This window comes from Solanum stenotomum, chromosome 1, assembly GCF_019186545.1.
Source record: "Solanum stenotomum isolate F172 chromosome 1, ASM1918654v1, whole genome shotgun sequence".
NCBI classification, from domain to species: domain Eukaryota; kingdom Viridiplantae; phylum Streptophyta; class Magnoliopsida; order Solanales; family Solanaceae; genus Solanum; species Solanum stenotomum.
This window is the reverse complement of record NC_064282.1, coordinates 1617530-1641576: the sequence shown is the minus strand read 5'-3', so window position 1 is coordinate 1641576 and position 24047 is coordinate 1617530. Positions and strand designations below refer to the sequence as shown.

At 29.6% G+C, this 24047-nt stretch overlaps 2 protein-coding genes across 2 annotated transcripts in view; both read left to right on the top strand.

The window, feature by feature from the left end:
- The first annotated feature begins 5153 nt into the window (after window positions 1–5153).
- The window catches only part of LOC125871536 (uncharacterized), an 83091-nt gene continuing 64197 nt past the window's right edge, over window positions 5154–24047 (top strand). The window contains exon 1 of the mRNA XM_049552162.1: window positions 5154–5164. The gene's annotated coding sequence lies outside the window, so the exon portion shown is untranslated. The remainder of the gene's footprint in view (window positions 5165–24047) is intronic.
- On the top strand, window positions 17871–20717 carry LOC125871431 (arginine decarboxylase). Its single transcript, XM_049552020.1, has one exon. It carries the CDS (start codon window positions 18307–18309, stop codon window positions 20515–20517), a length of 2211 nt encoding a protein of 736 aa, XP_049407977.1. The 5' UTR covers window positions 17871–18306; the 3' UTR covers window positions 20518–20717.

The following is a 24047-nucleotide window of genomic DNA, read 5'->3' as shown; positions in this document are numbered from 1 at the left end:
GATTGTTTTATGTTAAGAGATATAATTAGTTTTTAAAATCGATTCAACTTTAAGAGAAAAATCAATTTTAAAGGAGTCGCCACTTAATTTTTTAAGAGAAATTAAGAAAACTTAACTTTAAAGACTTTAACATAATTAAGCCTAAAATATTTAGAGAAAAAAGTTTTGGACTCCAAGAAATGTTTTAAAGCCCTTGAAAATGTCCGCTAACACACAGTTATCCAACGACTTGAAAAACATTCATTTGACTAATCGTGAAAAAAATAATTTAAGAACAAAGACATTTGAAATTCTTTGAAAAGAGAATAGTTAAGACACTCGAAATAATTTAGAAAGAAAGTTAATTTTTGTCAAACAAGTGACTAAATTAAGACAAATCAAGTAAAACACTTCAAATATTCAATTAACACAAAAGGTTCCTCGTTAAGGGACTTAATTAAATCTAAATAAGAAAATAAAGTAAGAGTTAATACAAATAAAAATAAGCAAATAATAACAAAGGTATGAAGAGATAATCTCAAATTTGGGCTCTTTGCCCAAATTCAAATTGTTGGGCTTGGCAGCCCAAACCTGTCCTAATTCTAAAATGGGCCCAGCAAAAATAAAATAAAAATAGGCCTCAACCCTTTTCTGTTCTTTCTGAACCTGTTTTGCAAAAAAATGGGCTTTGGCCCATTTTTCGTCCCCGTCAAGCTGAGGAAACACTGAGTTGTATATCTGTCTATATGAGCAATATATCAGTCTCTTTTGCCTTCAACACTTGTATATTAACTTCCATTTGCCCTGTATTTCAGTCTCCCTTTCACTCGAACACCGAGGAGGCTAACTCAAAGAAATTCAACTCAATGAAATACAAGGAATGAGTTCAAAGTGGACTAGAATTGATGTCACATGCATTACAGAAAATATACATATACAAGAGTCGATACATTAAATCAATGTAAGAGGCATAGAAAGAGTGGCATCAAAACAAAATTTCTATATTATTGTTGCAAATAGTGGCTGATGCAGGATTTTATTGAGAGGGTTCAAAAAATAAAATAAAGGATGCTATCCAGACTCGAAAACGTGAAGTTCAAAATGTAGCCATTGAGTTAATTAGTGAATTCGGCTAAAAGTTGAATGAAACGAATTAATATAATTAACTAACGAGCTTTTTAATCTTTAACAAAATAAAACATGGAACGAATTAATATAATTAACTAACGAGCTTTTTAATTTTTAACAAAATAAAACAATTAACTAATTAACTCAAAAAATAATAATTGTTGACTAAGAAATACTAATTAACAAAATCTTTTTGAGACGATTTTTGAATATTCATAAAATGTATTAGTTATATACATAATTATATAAAAACATATATTTTATTTTTAAAATGACAAAAATACATAAAATATAACAAGAATTTTTTTTTTGAATTTTATAAAACTAATTATTTCAAATTGTTTGAAATTAAAGAAACAAGATAATTACTTTATATTGTGGAGGGTCAAAATTTGGTGTCAACAAGGATGATCCTCTTTCTCATTTTTGTTGAAGCTTTGGCTCTTTATGGGCTTATTGTTGGCATTATACCATCTTCCCGAGCTGGGTAGTCCAGAGCAGAGTGAAGTTGACTTATCAACTCTCTTCTTACTATGATATATATGCAAATTTTAGAAAACTTGGCCAAAACTTGATCCTTGCTCAAGTCGAAAATAACTTTTCTATCCCATCCTTTTTAAACCCAACTTATAGATTACACTGTTTATGTTGTTATTTGTTATTATGGTCCTTATGTGTAAGAGCCTAAGAGGCATCTTTGATATAACTAGAATACAACAATGGAGTAATCACATTTGTAAGAGGATTTCAGCCAAATAATTTATCACTATGGTCGAAATATACACAACATTGACTTTTGTACGCATATGATCATTAGTTGGAAAAAAACATTTATTGCCTGACAATGGTAAAATAAAAAATTTCACTAAGGGTGTCGAAGAATTAATATGTATGTACAAAAATAATTTGTGACCTATATACTTCGTATAATTATTTCTATACATAATATAATTTTTCGACAAAATATGTTCAAACTAATTCTTGTTGCCCGGTATATTTGTTAAGAAACCATATACTAGTCTTGTTTCAGCTATGTCTAATATATTTTTTTTTACTATGAACACAACTTCATTTGTAATTTAGCTGAACCAGCTCGATAGAATGTTGGTTTCAAAAGAATGATTTTCCGAATTCGTTTTTTATCAACTATTATCATAATCTAAGAGGTCGTTTGGTGTGAAGGATAACTTCAAATAGTCCTGAGATTAAATTATAGTGCCATTTAATTTGTTGTTTGGTTGGCAAGTTCGGGATAACTTATCTCGGGATTAATAATTAGTACCGGAATAAGTTATTCCTTCCCTGGGTGGTATAGTAATACCGGAATAACTTATTCCGGGATAAAATGACTAAATGACAAAAATATCCCTTTAAACACTTTTTATACATAACTTTTCACATTCATGAAGGGTATTTTTGTAAACATATATGTTGTTCTTAAGATTTATTATTTTGAATACAACAAACCAAACACTCAACAAAAAATAATCTTAGCATAATTTATTCCATCATAACTTATCCCACCATAACTTGAATTCAACCCAAACGACTCCTAATAGTATCACATAATTAGATTTAACTTATAATTTTTGATTTATTTTTACTTAAAAACAAGTACTATTTCAAAATACCTTTTTTATTACCCAATAACAAGCTCAAAGTCTCTTTTTTTTGGGAAAAAATTCAAAATGTCAATATTTTGACATTTAATAGGGTCCCTTAGCCACACTTTCATATATTTATTAAAATGTCAATATTTTAGTTTGTTATGTATCTGATTTATGTATTCTTTTATATGTCTGATTTAAAAAAATACAATTATTTAATAACAAAAAAGAGAAAAAATTTATTATGTTTTCTTCGTAATTGTATACCAATATTTTTTACATTTTATGTACTTACTTTGCCATTCAAATTCAAATTAGTGTATTACTTTCATAATGCAAATTAAAATTGTATTCCAGTGAAATTGTATTACATGGTTGTATCCCAATATAATCCAATGATTACATATGAATATGATTTATAAAAGGATACAAGATTCTGAAAAAAAAAAAATAGCATACATGGTGAAAATAATACAATCTGTTGAGGAAGGATACCATTTTTTTATTTAAAAAAACGCAAATTAACTATGAAAGAAATAGGAATACAAGATTCTGAAAAAAAAAATAGCATACATGGTGAAAATAATACAATTTGTTGAGGAAGGATACAATATTCTAAAAAAAAATATAAATTAACTATGAAATAAATAGGATACAAGCTTAAGAAATACAAATACAAATACAAATGCTAAGTAAAAGAAAAATAATTGACAAACAAATTAAAATTAATATGAATACAATTCCGGTATGAATACAATTTTTACAACCTTCTTCTCTGACTCTCTCTTTTTTCTTCTTCTTCGTTTGTCGTGTTCCTTTTTTCTGATTTTTTGTTCATCAAATCCAAATCTGAAAATCCGTATTCACTTGTGCATAAGTAACTCTATAAGCAAAATTCGAAATTATTAAATATGAATATATAAAATATTAAATAATATATGATGTATGAATGCCAATGTAGATTTCTACAATCTACTAAATCTCAAATATGAAAACAAAATTACAAAAAAATCGAACAATATTTGCTTAAAAGACAAAAAATCTGAAATACATAAAAGAGAAAAATCTCACCAAATACTTGGTGAATATGAAACAAACTCACAAAAAAATCAAACAATACGGATTAAAAGACGGAAAATTCGAAATACAAAATACTTGGTGAATATGAAAACAAAATCACAAGAAACTTCACAAAATATTTGTTGACTTCGAATTTACTTTAACAATGGGTGAAAAATCTTTTGAATTAAGTGTGACATTTCTTAAACAAAGTGTAAGAAATTCGAAGAGATGATTTTTTTGAACAAAGAAAGGAGATAACAATGGTGAAAAAGAGAAGAGAGAGAAAATAGTGATTTGGGGTAAAACCTAGAAAGAGGGTGTAAGAGTGATGATCTTTTTATTTTTTTTACGGGATAGTGAAATAAATAATGGCTTAATTTAAGAAATAAAAAGGAAAGAAGATTAATTATATTAGGATTCAATTTATTTTCTAAAATATTGATATATTGACATTTTTAATAATTATTTTAAAGTGTAGATATTTTTAATAATTATGTTAAAGATTGTGACTAATTTGCTATTTTTTCCTTCTTTTGTTTGGTTTCCCACACGATGTCTGAGCCCACATTGGAGCTCCGACTATATTTGGATTGCGCTCTGCAGGACCCATTCAGGATGACGCTCCCAACATGATTTTTTTCATATCCAGGACTCAAACCCGAGACCTCTAGTTAAGAGTGAAACTCAAAGTCTCATACAAAATAGATATGGGGTTCAGTTTTTTTTAAAACTATTTCTTGTTTTTCGTTTTTCCTTCTCTAATCTCTTCGTACCACGTGTAATCAAAATATTTTTAAAAAGTGTATTATTTTTGTTTATATTTAACTGATTGCTTAGTGCTTACGCCATCGTCTCATTTATTTCTTGATTTATCATCAATTATAAAATGTATATTGCCTTACAATTTATTTTCTTTGTATATTTGATTTGGTTTTTGTCTTCACTATAGTCTAGCACTTTAATCAAGTTATAATAATGGTTCCAATAATTGCTGCAATAATGTGGTTCTTATTCTTTTGTTTTATTTTCTTCATTTAAGTGGAGCAACAAAACTTAACTACTTCATTTAATACTAATATTTATTAAAGTTGATGAATACTAAATATTTGGAGTTCAAGATGAAAATATATATGAAAGTTGTTTGAACATAATTTTCATTTGAAAGAAAAAATTATAATTTGTTAGTGAATATCATTATGTCACTTGAAATACTTTTTTAATTATTAAAAAAAAAAAGACAACAATTACTCCACTTGTTTCCTATCTAAAAAGATACGAGATATAATTTATTAAATATTTTTTGAGAATTGATCTGTATTAAAAAGAATTACTTGTTCAATATTACGAGATTGGTTAGAAAAATTCCAACTTCATATTTGAATTTCTAAAATAACAGTTATATTTTACAATTTTTTTTTAGCTAAAGTAACCGCTAGCATCCATCCTCGCCGCTTAACTTTTGCCAAATGTCAAAAGTGAGGTACATTTCTCTATATTGAAAATGTCCTTTTTTATAAAGAAATTTTTAATCCTTTTCTTACTTAATTACTCCAATTCATTTGGTTTTGTCATATTACATATCATGCATTTGATTTCCAATGACAGAAAAAAGAAAAAAAAAAATCCCTACTTAGATTTAAAAACATTATCATGTCTTACACTTCTGATTGTGCATTGTTTCAATTGGATAGATAAGATAGAATAAAAAATTAGGGCATGACCTAAATAATTTTTTTTTCTTAACAAAGGAAAAATTCAAAACCTTCCAATCTATTTTTCAAATTGCTCTATTTTATCATTCGTTACATTTTTGGTCCATTTATGCTTTTGGCATTTGTAAATAATCTTGTATTCGTCTTTAAGTATTAATAAAACCCCAACATAAGAATGAACTCCATGTATTCAAATTCTTCGTGAAAAAAGTTTAAGCTTATCTCTAAACTTTTTATTATGATTTAATTCTTATTATAACTATTTACACGTAGCCACCTTAAAAGTTGTTTGTTTACTTTTTTTATATATATATAAGACATGCATCACCTAATTTGTGTTTATAAATTATAGTAATACATGGCCTTTTGTAAAGAGAATATGTTCTTTTAGGAGGATTAGGTCAGCCATGGCCCATAAAGAGTGACCTAAACAAATTAGGTCTTGATTAAATGCAAATTTGTCAAATTTATGGAAGATTTTCAATCGTTTAATATCATTGTTTTCCTTTTCCTTGTGCTTTCAATGCAATCTATTTAGGTTTTGATGTACCAATAAATTGTATAATAATATTCAGTTGATGATATCATCAAAGTTTTTTTTTAAAAAAATTGTTTTGCACTTTATTATTTCAACAACATATTCAGTATAATTGTGTAGGTGAAATTTGAGAGAATAGATCAAGTGTAAGAAAACCTTATCCCTACCTTATTACTTATTAGAGGTAGAACAATTACTTTCAAAAGACCCTTGACTCGACTAATTCATATATCAAAGCTTTTAAAAAAATTTATATAGATATAAAGCAGAGATAATAAATAATTATAGAGAAACTATTACATAGTTGATAAATTATTGTGTCAAGTAAACATGTACTTATTATATATCATACAGGATAGAAAAATAAAACAAAATACTAGTACCTCAGTAGAGGATAAATTAAAAAAAAAACAAAATATTATGACATTATTAAAATGGATACTATTTTTGTAATGTCATCAATTCATTAGCTCATCTTTGGAAATTAAGTAAATTTTCTTATCTTGTCTTTTGGCTATGTTGAAGGACTTCCACACATTTCACACCATGACCTAACAATTTAATTTGTTACCATCTTTTAACAATTTATATAGATATTATATAGTATCACTTTTGTTATGTTAAATGTTTTAGTAAAAGAGGATGATATAATGTTATCTCATCTGCAATTAAAAGGAATAATAATAATAATGAGAGATCGAATTGAAATTTTTTAGTGAGATCAACCTTTATATGAATAGGTAGTTGAGTATTATCGAGAATTAAAATTGAAGATTAGATAGTTGAGTGTTGTCATATTTTACAAGGGAGAGGTAGGGGCTAAACTCCCCTCCTTTTATCATTATCAATAGTATTAGTAGTTAATAATCACGTAGCTTCTTATTTTTATTCAACGTATATTATTATTTGTCATTTTATTTGTTTTGTATTTTGCTATCTTACTATCATACTCCATCTGTTCACTTTTTCTTTTTTAGTTGTCCCTAATTATTTGTTCATTTTGACAAATCAAGAAAGAACAATTTTTTTAAACTATTATATCCTCAATTATTTATTTTGAAAAAGGTAAAACTTTTTGAAAATCTTAAGTATTTAATTTACCCACTTCATAATTAATAGGGGCAAAATGATAAACTCACTATGTCAGTCATTATTTTCTTAATAGGTTTGACAATTCAAAAGTGGACAAGTAATTAAGGACACATGAATATATTCTTTCAACTCTACTTTGAAATTTTTTCTTTTGGGACGGAGTTTTTGGTGGAAACAACCTCGATCTCTATGACCTCACAAAAATAGGGATGAAGTATTTTCTAGACATGATTTCTGAAATTACACTAAGTATATTATTATTGTTGTCGTATACCGTTTACGTTTCTTTGCAAGTAAAATGAGGTTTTAATTTCATGGCACATTTGACCAATTCAAGATACAAATTTAGAAGTAACTTATTGCAAAATATTTCATCTAAGATGAAGTAAAGATTGGTTTATTTTGCGTCACTGTATACATATTACAGACTCAAGCCTACCAAATTGGAATAACGTAACTAACGTGTTATGTAAATTATGAAGCAACACGAAAATGTTTAGAAAAAAAGACAGTTGATGACAACATTAACTTGGTGCGTTATTAATAATGAAGATAGGCAGCCCTCTGAAATAACGTGTATATATTTATTATTTCTTTAGTGTTATATTAGTCATCCACTTTATCCTTAAAATATCATTAATAAAATAAATTAATTTCACTAATTTACCTTTGAAGAAAATATATTTAGAACTTTACAAACTTGTTTACTTTGTGAAAAAATAATATTAGTACTAATTATAAGGGTAAAATTGGAAATATGTAATTAATTTTATTGATAAATAATTTAAAATAATTATTTTTGATAATGTGAACAACTAATATGAGACGAAGGGAACACTAATATTCGGAGCCAACTTAAATTTCTTAAGCAACTCCCGATTTTATTTAATTTTCCTTTGTAACGTGCATTAGGTTTTGCATGACCAAATTCATTTTCTTCCTCAAGTTTTCTACGACACGCCATTATAGTTAAGGTTTCTATATATATATATATATGTGTGTGTTACGTAATAATTATTATGTTGGACTTTGAAATATTTTAATATTAAAATATTAAAGTACAGTATATTAAAAGGCATAAAGTGGAAAAAGTAATTGATAAGTTATTGTCATGCATATGATCGAATGTTATCACGAGTTTGAATTGTAAAAATAATATCTTATATGTAGAATAACAAAGTAAATTTGCACATAATAAATTTGTACAGTCCAATTTTTTCATGAATTGCAGGCATAATGAAAACTTAGTGCACCTGATCATCTTTCTTTAAAGAAAAATGGAGATAGATGCCTTCATTAATTTTTTGTTAGATCATGCAACTAATGTGACTATATGTTCTTCCCATTATCTTATATTAATTGTACCTTATTAGTTATTACACCTCAAATCATTATTTACCCAACTTCCAGCTAATTATCAAACAAAATTATGTTCTAATTTTCTAGTTTGAAAGCATTTTTTGAAGGAAATCTTTTGATAAACCAAGCCTACGTAATATATATATTGTGTTTGTAATTTGAAGTTGGTGTAGTGAAAGAGAAAAAGAGTTGAGACGATAAAGAAAATATTTTAGATCTCGCCAATTTATTTTCTAAAAAGTAAAGAATATATTATTCTATCTAGCCTTATGACGTTGTCGGACTATTATATATTTTAAAGAAAACAACAAGTCAAAAACTTTCATTGTTGCATCAGTAAAAATACACCACAGTAAATTTATTTTTTCTTTAAAGGAAAAAAAAGTCAAATATCTGTGTCTGTACCTCCATAAAACAGAAGTCTCGACAATTTTTTAAAATGAACGTTACGTTTCATCAATCCCAAGCACATTATGCCTTGGGATTATTTAAAAATTGATGAAACGTCTTCCCTTATAATATATATATATAAATTACTACTGCTCCATTATGTTTTATTAGTTCAGTATATAAAATATATTTTCCTTTTACTTATTATTCTTAATAAATTAAGAATATTTTTTTGTTCAATTGATCTTTATTACTAACTGTTTAAGCTTATCTAAGCACTAGCAATCACAGACAGATTTTCAACGCATAGTTATTAGTAAAATAACCCTTAATAAGTCATGATTTTATAAGTGTTAATGCAAAGTTAATACTGAATTAGGAAATTATTTTATCTCGCACTTAATATTTACGTCAAATTATATATTTTGGAGCTGTCAGATCTTGACTTATTTTTAATTTATTAATGCATAGAGATGGAACAAACCATGTGGTGAAAGGCAATGAGCTTCTTACACGTGCAAATTAGTACTAGTTAAGAGCATATGGGATTCAACCACGTATGTGTGAAAATACATTTTATGGGATTTTGTTATTCGTTATAATCATATGATATTCGAAGTCTATAAATTTGGATAATTCAAATAAGTGTATTATTCATAACGAAAAAACACTTTTTATCGAGAGTTCTTTTTGTATTTCGAAATATAAATTTGAAACTTTATTTTTGAAATCTTTTATCGGTAGCATTTTGACCTCATTTCTTTCATTTTTATTTATATGTGTGTAATGTGTACTCAAACATACGATGTTATTAACTATTAGTCATAGAAAATAAGTATTAAGATAAAGTCAAATATATCATTTAATTAATTTCTTATTCATAGTATATAATTAAATTGTCAGTACATACACATTCATTAATAATGCAATTAATTGCTTTTGTACTAAATATTCATATTTAGCAAGTTGCACTGTACATGCATGTCATGATTTTTCTAGTCTTTTGAAATGTATTTTTCTAATTTATATAATATTATTAGGTTAGCACGTGAAAACGTTAGTTGATCATGTTGTAGAAATAAAACCTCGACGCATGTGCTTGCAGAGTTGCTAATGATACGATATGATCCATTGTTAGAACGGTTTAGTGCATTAAACTTTCGCTATATATGATATTTAGAGAAGAATTGTACCACAAGGATTTATGTATGCAACTTTATCCTTAATTTGAATTTTATTAATTGTTTAAGCATGTTGTAGTGAAGTTAACTATACATATTCTTCTCAATAAGGATGCTTAGAAACTACTCGCCCTATTCTATATTAGTCGATCATATTTTTTTTTAACACTCATATTAAAAATCATAATAAAGAAAATATTCTTACTAATTCACCCATTAAAAACTTTATTAAAATTTTGCAAACAAACGTGAATACTTTAAAAAAGAATTAATTGTAAGAATAATATAGAAAAAATTTAATTAATGATTTCTTGATTTAGTAAAGTGGACAACTAATATAAAATAACTATTTTTAGTAAGATGATCAACTAATATGGGATGAAGAAGGTAATGATTTGCAATATTTTGAGGGAGAAGATTCAACTTTTTATGTATTTAATTTGTCGTGATATTAATTTTAATTAATTTGTAATTGGACATTTCCTAATTAGGGTTAAACTATTTATGTTTAATATATTTATTTTTAGATCTTAATCATTTTTGTAGAGATCTTTTTAAAAAATAATAATATATAGTATAATTTAGTTAAGCTCCCAGGTGAATACAACGTTATTTACTCCTATTATTACTCAATTGCATGGGCTTTGGCAGCTCCATTTCTCTTATCAACATTATATAAAATTTTGTTTTCTATTTCTGTTAATTTTAGTGGTAGAAGTCTCTTCATCTCAAATAATATCTTATGAATAATATCACCAAAATATAAATCGAAAATTTCAATTTAAAAAAAGCGATTATATGTGGCATTTAGTGACTTGAATTGGGCACGTGAAAATTTTATGAAAAAAAACAAAGTGACAAGTTGACGTTAATGAATATGGTTGGTGAGGCATAACAGCTACCCATTATAATAGTTTTATGGGTCACTAACAGAGTAGAGTTGGAATCAAGATTAAGAATTTGAGGAGTTCTAAATTATTTTTTTTTAAGAAAAAGAGAAGGGGTTCAAACCCACTACTCTAGTGTGAAAAAATATTTTTACAGTCTCTTCCTTACCACTGAACCATTAATCGATTTCGTTAGGGGTTCATAAGTTAATATACATATATATTTATTTAATTTTCTAATACAAATATAGGGTCTACCAAAAAAATATTGAATTCGTTCAAACCCACGAACCCCCATCTAGCTCCATCTCTAGTCACTAATATATATATTTTTCTTCGTGTTTGATTTATCGTCGTTCAAAATTTACAAAATATATGATTATACAAACAAGACAAGTGTTAAGCCATTTGCAAGTTAGATGGCATCAATATCAATCCCAATAGGGAGAAAAACCTAGAAGGGTCATTAGTCGTGACTTGCCAAATCCCATTATCTAACAAAAAGAAAAAAATGGACATTGAAAAGTAAGAAGAAGAAAAAAAGAGACTAACTTTCCTATGATAATTTTAGATTTAAAGTTATGATTTCATATTCTAAATTTTTTAAAAGACATAATTTGTGATTTCATATTTTTTTTTAATGTAAAATTTCATATGTTTATTTTAGTTTTTTAAAAAAGATTCATTATTTTAATTTTGCAAAGAAAGATTCATGAGCATGATTGAAGAGATTGTTTGTATTATATGAAAGAATTATATTAAAGAATAACTAACTAGTTATTGCTATTGTAGACTAGTAAAAGAAACATAAAGATTGTGATTTCTCAATGCGGTTACTTATTATATTTTGAATCTTGTTTATGAACCATATATAATTTGCTCATTTGTTAAAATTGTATAAGAATGGAAGAAATATTGATAGTTTTCACAACTTATAGAGTTGTCATGTTTACGAGAAAAAATACAACTTAAAAAAATCTAAATTACTTGTCCAAATAAAATTTCAACTTCAAATCAACCTGATTTCAAATCATAATTTTATGTTCAAACAAATTGTAAGAATTTTTTTAATTAAAATTAAGTGTACTAGAAGGAATTGTTGTTTTCTTGGTGCCCAAGAAAATGACACATGTTTTGTCCTCTTTGAACTAACCTTGTATTGTTTGATGGTGGGCTAAGCTAAAATATCGGTAACGAATTTGACTGAATCTTTAAACTATGATTCAAATTTTTAATAAATTATTAACTAAGTTATTTTTGACAGAACATAATTGATTTAGACTCAAAACTGATTTAATAAAATTGGGGATCTAAAGCCAAATTTTAGAGAGGAGTTTTAATATTTATTTATTTATTTATTTATTTTTTATAAAAAAAAAAAGATTAAACACTTTGAATAATTATATCTTGCCCGTTTTGTTTTAAAGAAATTCAAAAGTACATATAATTTTATTTTTAAAAGAGAAAAGACATAAATTCACCTCTGAACTTGTTTCGAAAAATCAATTACACGCTTAAACTATTATAGTGACATATTACACACATTTATTAATCAAAAATGATTTTTTTTACCCCCTCCTATAACAGACATGGCAAAAAAAGGAAGGAAAAAAAAAACGCGTTAAATAAAAAATAAAGTAAAAAAATAATCAAAATCTTCTTTCTACCCATACTCCACACTCCCCTACTCTTCTTCTTCTTCTTCATCACAGCATCCCCGCCCTCTTCTTCTTCTTTATCTTTTTCCCATTATTTTCCAAATCTGATTTCCATCCACCCATCCCCACCTCACCCTATCTCCACCTGAATCCTCTATCCCCCACCCCCACCTCTAATTATATTCTATTTTAATGATTATTTGATTTTACCATTTTCATAATATTCAATTTTACTCTTCGATTTTGTTGGTGATTGATAAAATTGATGATTAATTTTAAAAATAAAATATAATGACTGATCTGTAAGTAAATATTAAATTTTGTGATGGATATAATTTTTGTGGGAAAGAAAGTGATAGTGTGATTTTGATGGTGAAGTTTGTGGATGATGTGGTGAGACATGAGCTTGCAAAGCTTAAAAAGAAAGTTGCAACTTAAGAATTTTTAAGTAGCGACAATTTTGAAAGTTGTAATTTCACATCTCCAGATAGATCTATTTAATTGAATTTGTTTTTTGTTTTTTTTTTTTAATTTTTGCTTTGTTTTAGATTTGTTGGGAAGTTATTTTTTGTTCTATGATGGTGAACGATTTGTTTCAAAGAATTCATGCTGAGTTATTTCATATTGTCTTGTTGCACTAGAAAAAAGAGAAGATTTTTATGGTGAAATATATAGATTTGATATAATGGTATTAATATGATGACAATGTTAGTGGTTCCATGGTAGTGTTCAGGGAAGAAGAAATAATTGAACGACATAGATAATTTTATTTGAAATTTGACATGACATTTGATGTGTGACATTAATATGGTGCAAGTGAGATACATTTTCCATTGTGAAAGAGGTATTATACATAGCAGGTAGTAAATAAATTTATTTTTTAGTAGTATATGTGTGTAATAAATTACTGTGATAGTTTAAGCGTATAACTGATTTTTCGATATAAGTTCAGGGGTGAATTTATGTCTTTTTCCTATTTAAAAACATATGTATAAGTACTAATTTTTTTAAATGAAGACCCCAAAAAATATGGAATCCTAAGCGATGACTTTAATAGCCTAGGAGTTAAAAAATGGCCCTTTAATTAGACTCAAACTTACAATAGTCTAATCGTAAATTTATGCTTCATCAACAAATTGTCTTAGTGTTGGATATTTTATTCTTTGAAATTTTAGCTTTATTAGGTGAAGAAATAAAATTGGCCAATAAATGATAACTTTTTATTTTCTCTAATTGGGAGAAAGCATGTGTTCTGTTTAGTAATCGTTAATAGTCTCCATCCATAACAGCTAAAAGTGCACCATTTCTCAAAATTACAAGGACTATTAGTGCTTCAAACTTATATTTTAGGGACTATTTTGAGTCTAAATTTAAATTTCAAGGATTATTTTGGTCATTTTCTCTACTTCGATATGCTCTTTTTCTTTTTTCGCCCTACTCATATATTTATGACCTATATAATATGTTCATATTTTTTAATTGTGTGTACTCTTTATCTTTTAATTTAAAATTAAACAAAGTGGGTTGTTAGACTTTAAAGATTGTTTGATAGGAAAATGAGATACACAAAGTTATCTTCTTATATTTCATGAAATTAATTATCTCACATGTATATATAATATAAAGTTTATTTCATCAATATACTATAAATACGAAATAGATAGTTTTGAGATTAATTTATATCCCTAATTAAACGTCGAATAAATAATTCAATTGTATCTTGTCCTAGAATTATTATCCCTCATATCAAACAGCTCCTAAAGAAATAGAACAGAATGTATTACATATTTCGATGAAACAATCTAAAAACTTTTAGAGTGTGTTCCTACAGAGGAAACATTTTTTTATATTCGATTGGTTAAATTTTTAGTAAATACTTTTTTCAGGATAAATCAAAATTTAAATATCCTCCCAACTCTACAACATATCTTATATTCACCCATGTTCCCACCCTTATAATTCACATTCCCACCTCTTGTAATATTTGTTCAAACAATATACAAATATCTTTAGACTAATTTTTTACGTACAAAACATTAAAAAATTATTTATTTATTTAAAAATTATTGTGTATGAAAATAATTTTCTTTCGTACCAAATACATCTTAGTTCGTCTCCACGAAATTTTTTGTTTTTTTTTTATAAAGTTATCCAAACACTAATTGTTAAGAGTTTTGAAGTACTCGTAAACGTTAATCACGCTCAATGAAGAATCAAAAAACACAAACCAAATCACAACTTTACTTATTTTTTAAAAATAAAAAACAAAAAAATGATGATGTGTGGGGGTCCACACAAAATCTTTAATGAAACAATCAAATATTAGCATAGCATATTCCTTTGCCCAAATTTTCTAGTAGTATATTTACCTTATTTTAAAATTTAAATCCAAAATAGAGATCGTCAATTTAATTATTTTGAACAATGAAAAAAATCTCAAAAATTAAATGAATATAAAATAGAGGTAGTATTAATTTGAAAACCTAACAAATCCAAAAAATTATGTTGATGTATAAATATATTTTAATAAAGATAAAATATTAAACTGTATGATAATTAGTAAGCATAAATTATAGAAAGTAAGTCATTATTTTTTATTATAACTTAAATAACCACCACGACATATTCTCCTATTAATTGCTCCTCTACTATTCAAACGACTATCTACATTTTGTATTTATTTTGCGAAGGTAAAAAAATTCTCTAAATTTTGAACTTTTCACCTAATTTTTCGAAGGGGTTGAGTTTTTGTATCTTGTAGGAAAGAAACAATTCAAAAATTATATTACTAAATTGATATAGATTATATCATAATAAATTTTAAATTTTGACTCGACTCTGAATCGACGGTACCTAAAAGGATAGATTGAGTCAGTGAAATTTCAATTCGATGAGAGTAAAGACAGTGTGTTATGCGCGTCAATAATAGGGCACCGGTCACCGCCGTGGGCTCCTCTCTTTTCATCATTGAGATACGGAGATTCTGTGTGTTACCACTTGGAGCACTTGTCTTTTTTTGACAACATGAATACAAGCACATAGTGAAACAAAAAAATTATGATAAGATAAAAAGAGAAAAATAGTAAGTTAAGAATTTAAATTTTATAAATTCGAGTTTCAAATTAGACAAATTACTTATTATAACATTTAAGATATATTAAACTTCGTTTTATTTAGTTTAAACTTAATTTAGGTTTATTCATATAAAACTGACTAAATAAGAATAAGGAGTTTTCATGTTGTGTTACCAAAGCCTAACTAATAAGAGCTTTATCATAACTAACTAATAAAAAATCTAAGATCGTATATGATTTTAGAAATAAATTGTGTTTTTGTAATTCAGTGTTGTGTTCGTCTAGAAGAAACGCAAAACAAATGTACTTTTATTATGATTTTACATAATTAATTTAAATTTCAAAAAGTTAATATATAATATAAAAATTAAATCAAAATTACGTCCTTTCATTTAACTCCGCATGATTCACGTTTGAGTTTATGACTTAGGGCTATGTATATTTGGTCCCACTTACGTTGAAAAGACCCATAGAAAAAGAGAGCTACATGTATTTGTGGTTGTAGATAAGATAACCTTATAAGCACACCACTTCTTGCTCTTGTTTGTGATGTGCTAAATAAATTACAAAATTATAAGAAATTGGTCTAAAATAATTATTAAAAACGTGTCATATACACTATCCAAAATTTGATGTGTTAAGAATTATTTTGATCCACCCCACCCATCTTGCCTATATTAGATAGTAGAATAAATTCTCAATTTCAAATATTCACTTCATAAGAAATGAAAAATCATAGTATATATTTATTTTTTCAATCCCCATTCAGTAAATTTGTTACCCTGTTTAAATTTTTAAAGAAATCACTATGGATTGCTATTATTTAGCTTTCCATGTAAGAAAAAAAAAGGAACTAAACTAAATGAACAAATATCTAGAGATAGCAAATGAAGAAAGATGAAAAAATGATAAGGTTGTGTAAAAATTTATCCTACGAAACTTCAAATAATATGGGTTGATTTATATTTGACCAATTCATAAATAATTGAATAACTTTAGATAATATGAATTGATTTATATTGACCAACTTTTAAATGATTGAATAATTTGAATAATATATGTTGATTTATATTTTTAATCAAATTTTAAATGATTAAATAACTTTGGATAATATCAATTGATTATATTTGACCAATTGAATGACCTTAAATAATATGAGTTAGTTTATTTAGATTTGCAATGATAAAATGATTTTTCTACGAGACAGAATTTAGCTAAAACTAAAAAAATAAAAATAAAATAACCATTAACTTTTTAAAATTTGAATAATTTAGCTATAACCTACTCCCTCCGTTTCAATTTATATAATACTTTTCAGATTTTGAGATTCAAATAAGTTTATTTTTTATCATAAAATTTTCATATATCTATTAATTATTTTGAATTGTCAATTATTATAACTTATAGTATTTTTTACGTAATTTACAAATATATAAATTTTATTTTAAAAAATTAAAGATATCACACATAAACTTTTTATCAAAATTAAACTATTTGATTCTCTAAAAATAAAAACGTGCCACGTAAATTGAGTGAAAGTATATGATTTGAATTTCCCCCGCAGCCCTATTGTTATCTCTCAAAATTACAAAATCTAAAGGAAGCTTCGTGTTCGTAAGCAAACAAGTAACTACCAAAATCTCCTCAAATAGTCACGATATTATCACACCTAACACGCATACCTTATCTTCTCGCTTAACGCGAAGATAAAATCCCCAAAATGGGGTCCACTTCAGGCCACGCGGCAACTCTCCGTTGTTTATCCACGGTCCCAAAGAATCTCTTGCCCACTTAATAAAGAACAATATTCATACTCTTGCCATTTTTTATTTCTTTTTTCGATAAAATTTACTGCCTTCCCTTTATTTTTATTGATAATTTTTTTCTATTTATTTTTACTTATTTAGTATATTTATTATTTTTTTCCAAAGTTAATTTTAAATCTAAGATAATACACTTTCAATTTATGTGACAAAATTTAAATAAATTTATCTTATATTATAATATTTATAATTATTAATTATTGTGACTTATAATATTTTTTATCTAAACTAACACTTAAGTTATGGTTAGAATTCCTGCTCCAAGAAGAAAAAGAGAAAGTCAGATACTTTCCATGGGCTGAAAAATGGGGCCCACGGCCCAGCCACGGATTTAACACCTATATATAAAGCGTCTTCGTCTCATGCATATCTCGCTCACTTCATTCACGTTCTCTTCACAATTTCCATTACAGCCACTAGGTTTCCGTCCACTTTTCTTTTTTCTTCTTCTTCTTCTCTATTTCCATTAATATCTGTATGGTGTTCTTCTTTTTCGAATTCTAGATTTTGGCTTTGAATTCTTGTTAATCTTTGTTTTTCTTTGTTTAAATCAAGAAATTAGCTTCTTCTGAAGTCAGGGTGGGGATTTTTGGATCGTGTAAAAGTGTGTTAGAGGGTGATTATCTTTTGATTCACTTCTTTTTTTGCTTCTTTTGAGGGGGTAGCCGGGGCCTCGGCCTCGGCGGGTTTTAATAGCCCCCAACTATTACAACATTGGGAAGAAGAACATCAATCTGTACAAACCCTTAAGTTAGTTTTTCTTTTCTTTTTTATTCTTTGATTCTTTCTTAAGAAATCAAACAGATCGGGGAAGAGATGCCGGCCTTAGGTTGTTGTGTAGACGCTTCTGTTTCCCCTCCTCTCGGCTATGCCTTTTCTTGGGATAGCTCTCTTCCCGCGCCGGAGTTATTTTCCTCCGGCGTACCTCCGGCGACAAACGCCGCCGCCGTTACTACCGGTTCTCATTGGTCTACGGATCTGTCATCTGCTTTGTACCGGGTAGATGGGTGGGGTGTTCCTTATTTCTCCGTGAACTCTTCCGGGGATATTTCTGTCCGGCCACATGGTACGGATACTCTTCCTCACCAGGAGATTGACCTTCTAAAGGTTGTGAAGAAGGCTTCTGACCCGAAAAATTTGGGTGGGCTTGGGCTTCAGATGCCTCTTGTTGTCCGTTTTCCTGATGTTCTGAAGAACCGTTTGGAGACTTTGCAATCGGCTTTTGATATGGCGGTTAATTCTCAAGGCTATGAGGCTCATTATCAAGGTGTTTATCCGGTGAAATGCAATCAAAATAGGTTCGTGGTGGAGGATATCGTGAAATTCGGGTCGCCATACCGATTCGGGCTGGAAGCCGGGTCTAAACCAGAGCTCCTGCTGGCGATGAACTGTCTCTCCAAGGGGAGTGCTGATGCTCTTCTTGTTTGCAATGGTTTCAAGGACACTGAGTATATTTCGCTTGCTTTGGTTGCAAGAAAGCTCCTTTTGAACACTGTAATTGTGCTTGAACAAGAGGAGGAGCTTGACCTGGTGATTGATATCAGTCGTAAGATGGCTGTTCGGCCTGTAATTGGACTTCGTGCTAAACTCAGGACCAAGCATTCTGGCCATTTTGGATCCACTTCTGGTGAAAAGGGCAAGTTTGGGTTGACAACATCTCAGATTCTTCGTGTAGTGAAGAAGCTTGATGAATCTGGAATGCTGGATTGTCTCCAGTTATTGCATTTTCACATTGGATCTCAGATCCCCACAACAGAGTTGCTTGCTGATGGTGTTGGTGAGGCCACTCAGATTTACTCTGAATTAGTCCGTCTTGGAGCTGGTATGAAATTCATTGATATCGGAGGCGGGCTTGGAATTGACTATGATGGTTCTAAATCAAGCAATTCTGATGTCTCTGTTGGCTATGGCATTGAAGAATATGCATCCGCTGTTGTCCAAGCGGTCCTCTATGTCTGTGACCGTAAGGGCGTAAAGCATCCAGTGATTTGCAGCGAAAGTGGCAGGGCAATTGTTTCTCACCATTCAATTCTGATTTTCGAAGCTGTGTCTGCTTCTACTACTCATGTTTCTACACAGCCATCTTCCGGTGGTTTACAATCCTTGGTGGAGACTCTCAATGAAGATGCCCGTGCTGACTACAGAAACTTATCTGCTGCTGCTGTCCGTGGAGAATATGATACATGTCTCCTCTACTCTGATCAATTGAAACAGAGATGTGTTGAACAGTTCAAAGATGGGTCCTTGGATATTGAACAGCTGGCCGCAGTGGATAGCATATGCGATTGGGTGTCCAAGGCTATCGGGGTTGCTGATCCTGTACGCACTTACCATGTGAATCTGTCAGTTTTCACCTCAATTCCTGATTTTTGGGGCTTCAGCCAATTGTTTCCTATTGTTCCAATTCACCGTCTGGATGAAAAGCCTACCATGAGAGGAATACTGTCTGACCTGACGTGTGACAGTGATGGAAAGGTTGATAAGTTCATTGGGGGCGAATCAAGCTTGCCGCTCCATGAAATTGGAAGTAATGCCGGTGGTGATGGTGGGCGGTATTATCTGGGGATGTTTTTGGGTGGGGCTTATGAGGAGGCGCTCGGAGGACTCCACAATCTATTTGGTGGACCAAGCGTTGTTCGCGTGTTGCAGAGCGATAGCCCTCACAGTTTTGCGGTGACTCGCTCTGTTCCTGGTCCGTCCTGTGCTGACGTGCTCCGGGCGATGCAGTTTGAGCCTGAACTCATGTTTGAGACTCTCAAGCACCGTGCAGAGGAATTCTTGGAACAAGGAGAAGGAGAAGGAGAAGGAGAAGGAGAAGATAAAGGTCTTGCCTTTGCATCTTTGACCAGCAGCTTAGCTCAGTCCTTCCACAACATGCCTTACCTTGTGTCGTCTTCGTCTTGCTGCTTCACTGCAGAAGCCACTGCCAGTGCCAGTGCCAATGCCAATAATGGTGGCTATTACTATTACAGTGAAGACAATGCTGCAGATTGTGCAACAGAGGAAGATGAGATTTGGTCCTACTGAACTGCTTGAAGTGTCTTGTTAGCATCTCCAGTTTGTTTTAGTTTGTCATCGAGGTCGTCTGTTTTTTTCAATAATCCCACCCCTTAGTTGGTGCATGTTACATTTCGTTTGTCTAGTTTTTAAAAAGATGCAGTAGACTGTCATCTATGTTGCAACTAAGCTTATGTTATGACCGAATCAATTTCATGTATGGTTCGTCCGCCTTATATTAATGCATGCATTTTGTTTTAGTATATGATGATCTACTATTTGTCCAAATTGAATTGAAAGATAAAACCTCCGCAGCTTATGGGTGGGTAGGTGGAGATTCTCATCATCGTGGCTTAGATTAGATTCGTTAATGATAATGTTGTTGCTACTTGCCTAAATGATTAAGGCTACTTTTATTTTGTACAAAGGGTAGGTGGAGCTGTATCATTTTTAACTTCTTGACACGTTTAGATTATTGATTAATGGTGGACTGGAGAGATTTGTTCATCTTGGCACGTTATTGAATTTTTGAGATGTTGGTGAAAGGTAGAGAGATTTGTTTATTGATGACATAGTCGCCCTTTGAAACAGAAAAAGAGTTGTGCTTTTGCAGGTCATGTGATGTGTGTATAAAGTTTGTTAAAATTCAAAGTGTTTTTTTAGTTGTAGAGAGTTGCTTTTGTTTTGTGCTGGTAAGATACGAATTGCCCCATATATCCATTACCATAGGAATGAAGATAACAGATTTCTAATGTTGCTTTTGTACAGTGAATGAGATTCCTTATCGGCAAAAACAGTTTTTAAGATTTTTTAGACTCCGATGCGGCTCTTTGGATTGTAAGAACAAAGGAACCTCACCCCACCAATTAGTGAGAATATTATAAATGAGACTTTATGTTCTTTTTTCTGCCTAATCACACATTGCTTTCAACATTTACCTTTAAACTCCACATTTTGAGGAATTACCTCTGTAATTTTCTATTTGCTTGTCAAAATGACCATGAGACTAACTGTTTGTTGATTTTGACATAAACCAAGTAGGCATTTGCAAATTTTGATGACACTAGTTGTTACGACCTGATTTCGAAAACTAAAGATTTCGGAACCAATTTCGCAACTTTTGGCAATTTTGTACATGTTTTGGAAAAAATTTATAATTTGGAAGCCGCCACTTAATTTTTTAGGAAAAAATTAAGAAAACCATTTTAAAAGGGAATTTTTGAAAGAAAAAAACATTAAAAACCAGAGTCGGGTAAGGGTTCAAATAATCCTCTAAGGAAGGGTTTAAGCATCTTAGGGAATCCGCTAACATGCGGTTGACCGACGAATTTGAGAGCTTGGCTAATTTTATTATTATTATTATTTAAAAAAAAAAAAAAAAAAAAGATTACTTATAAAAAGTTCACGTTTGAAACTTAGATAAAAATATTTTGATATTAGCAAATTTCCAAAAAATAATCCTAACTTAAAATTTTATCCATAATCGAGTTTGTGAACTATACAATTAATTCAAACTCATAAACATGGATTAAAGCTTTTCAATAACTATGAAAGAACATAAAAGGTTCTCAAGTTATTCTAATAAGCTTAAATTACCTAACTTAAAATGGGTTTTGGAAATTTGGAAATTTTAAAGTAAACAAGCGACAAAATATGAAATAAAAATCCCTCCAAAGATTCATCTAAGTTAAGAAAATAAATGTTAGAAGTTAAGAGCAATTATCATAGAATCACAAAATAATGAAAACAAAGTGCAAACAGAACTTTGGACAATTTTAAGCTTGCTTGCTGCTTCTTGCTTGCTGCGCTGGAAATTGGACTTTTTTAAAGTCCAATTTTATTTTCCAGCCCTTCAGGCTGCTGCTACTGCTGCCTTTGGACTTTTTTAAAGTCCGAAAAAAAGTTATTTCCAGCCCTTTGAGGCTGCTGCAAATCTGCTGCACTTCGTGGACTTTTGAGAGTCCAAATTTTATCAAATTTCAGCATTTTCAAGGCTATTGCTGCTGCCTCGTTAATTATGGGTTTTAACCCGATTTGCTCCTCATTTTAGCTCTTTGGAGCTGCTGTCTGCTTGCTAGTTTCTTGGGATTTTAACCCAATAGTGTTAGCTTCCTTTCATTCGGCTTAGAAGTTGACTCAAAAAGAGGAAGATGCAAGAGAATGGGAGTCCAAACCGGACTCAAATGAGAGAGTTCATGCCAAGAAAAGAGGGAAAAAGATTAACAACAATATTAGGATGCTATCAACTTGAGCTTCGATTTAAAAAAAGAATGGGGAAAAGAAAAAAAACAACATCTAATTGATACAATCTCAAAGGGGCTGGAATGATCTGAAACTTAATCACCGGAAACTAAACTTAAATAAATTCAAATCACATTAAAGAGAGAAAATTATATCAAAACAACTATATGCAATCGAAAATAAACTCTATGCAGTTAACTCACAATTTTCTATGATTAAATTGGAATGGAGAAGTAACCCATAACAGTAAATAAAGGAATAAATGTCTAAAAGACTAAAAGAACAACAACAACGGATAACTAAAGCTAAGAACTCTTTCAAGCTTAAACCATAGCCAAGAAAAGATTTAGATAAAGGCTTAAGACTAGCTACAAAAAGATTAAACATCAGCTTCAAACTTGAATAAAATAAAAGAACATCCATCACACACTTCCAATTCTTGGCAAAGAAGACAGCGATAAAGAGGTAGAAACATACGGTTAGGGTCATTCGAGATTTTGCCTAACCCTCACAAATATGAAACAACCAACTCATTTAACCCATTCGAAAAAGCCTTAAAAGATGCTCAGAAATGAAGAACAACCTCAACCAAATTAAAACTTTTCTTAAAAAAAATAAAAAAAATCGCAAAGAGAACTTAAAGATACCAACCATTAAACTCAAACACGCAGAAAAAGTAGACTTGAGAATCAAACTAACAGTAACATACATATTTTAACCAACCTAGCAAGTAGCAACTAAACGAGGACTAAATAACCACAAGAGAACAAACTGCTGGACATAAGAATCAAAAGAAAAGCCAAACTATTAAGCAAAGGCATGTTGAGCATAAATCATACGAAAGACACGTTTTATATCTCAAACTAAAATATATTAACATCAGATAAGAGCAACCAATTTTAGATATCAGTAATGAACCAAACAAAAGAACAGATACATTCAACAAGGAAAGAAGTTTTCATTACAAACAGAAACTAACTAAAACAAATTAGAATCGAAAAGGAATTTCACCTTTTCCGGGGCAGCAGACGGGGACGGCGAGTTGCCAGAGACTTCCACCACCACCGACGGATTCCAATGGACCGGGAGGATAGCAAACGAGATAAATGAGTGCAACTTGGGCTCGAAACTAATTGTTTTCTTTGTATTTTGTAGGTATTGTTATAGCTGTTTCTTGCTATGTTACTTTCTGTATATCTGCTAAAAAAAATCCCCCTAACAATGAATAAGGAGGAGGTTTATATAGGAGATTTTAGGGCTGATTTTTTTGGGGGAAAAGACGAGGGTAAAATCGGATAAGAACCAAGGAACCAATTCAA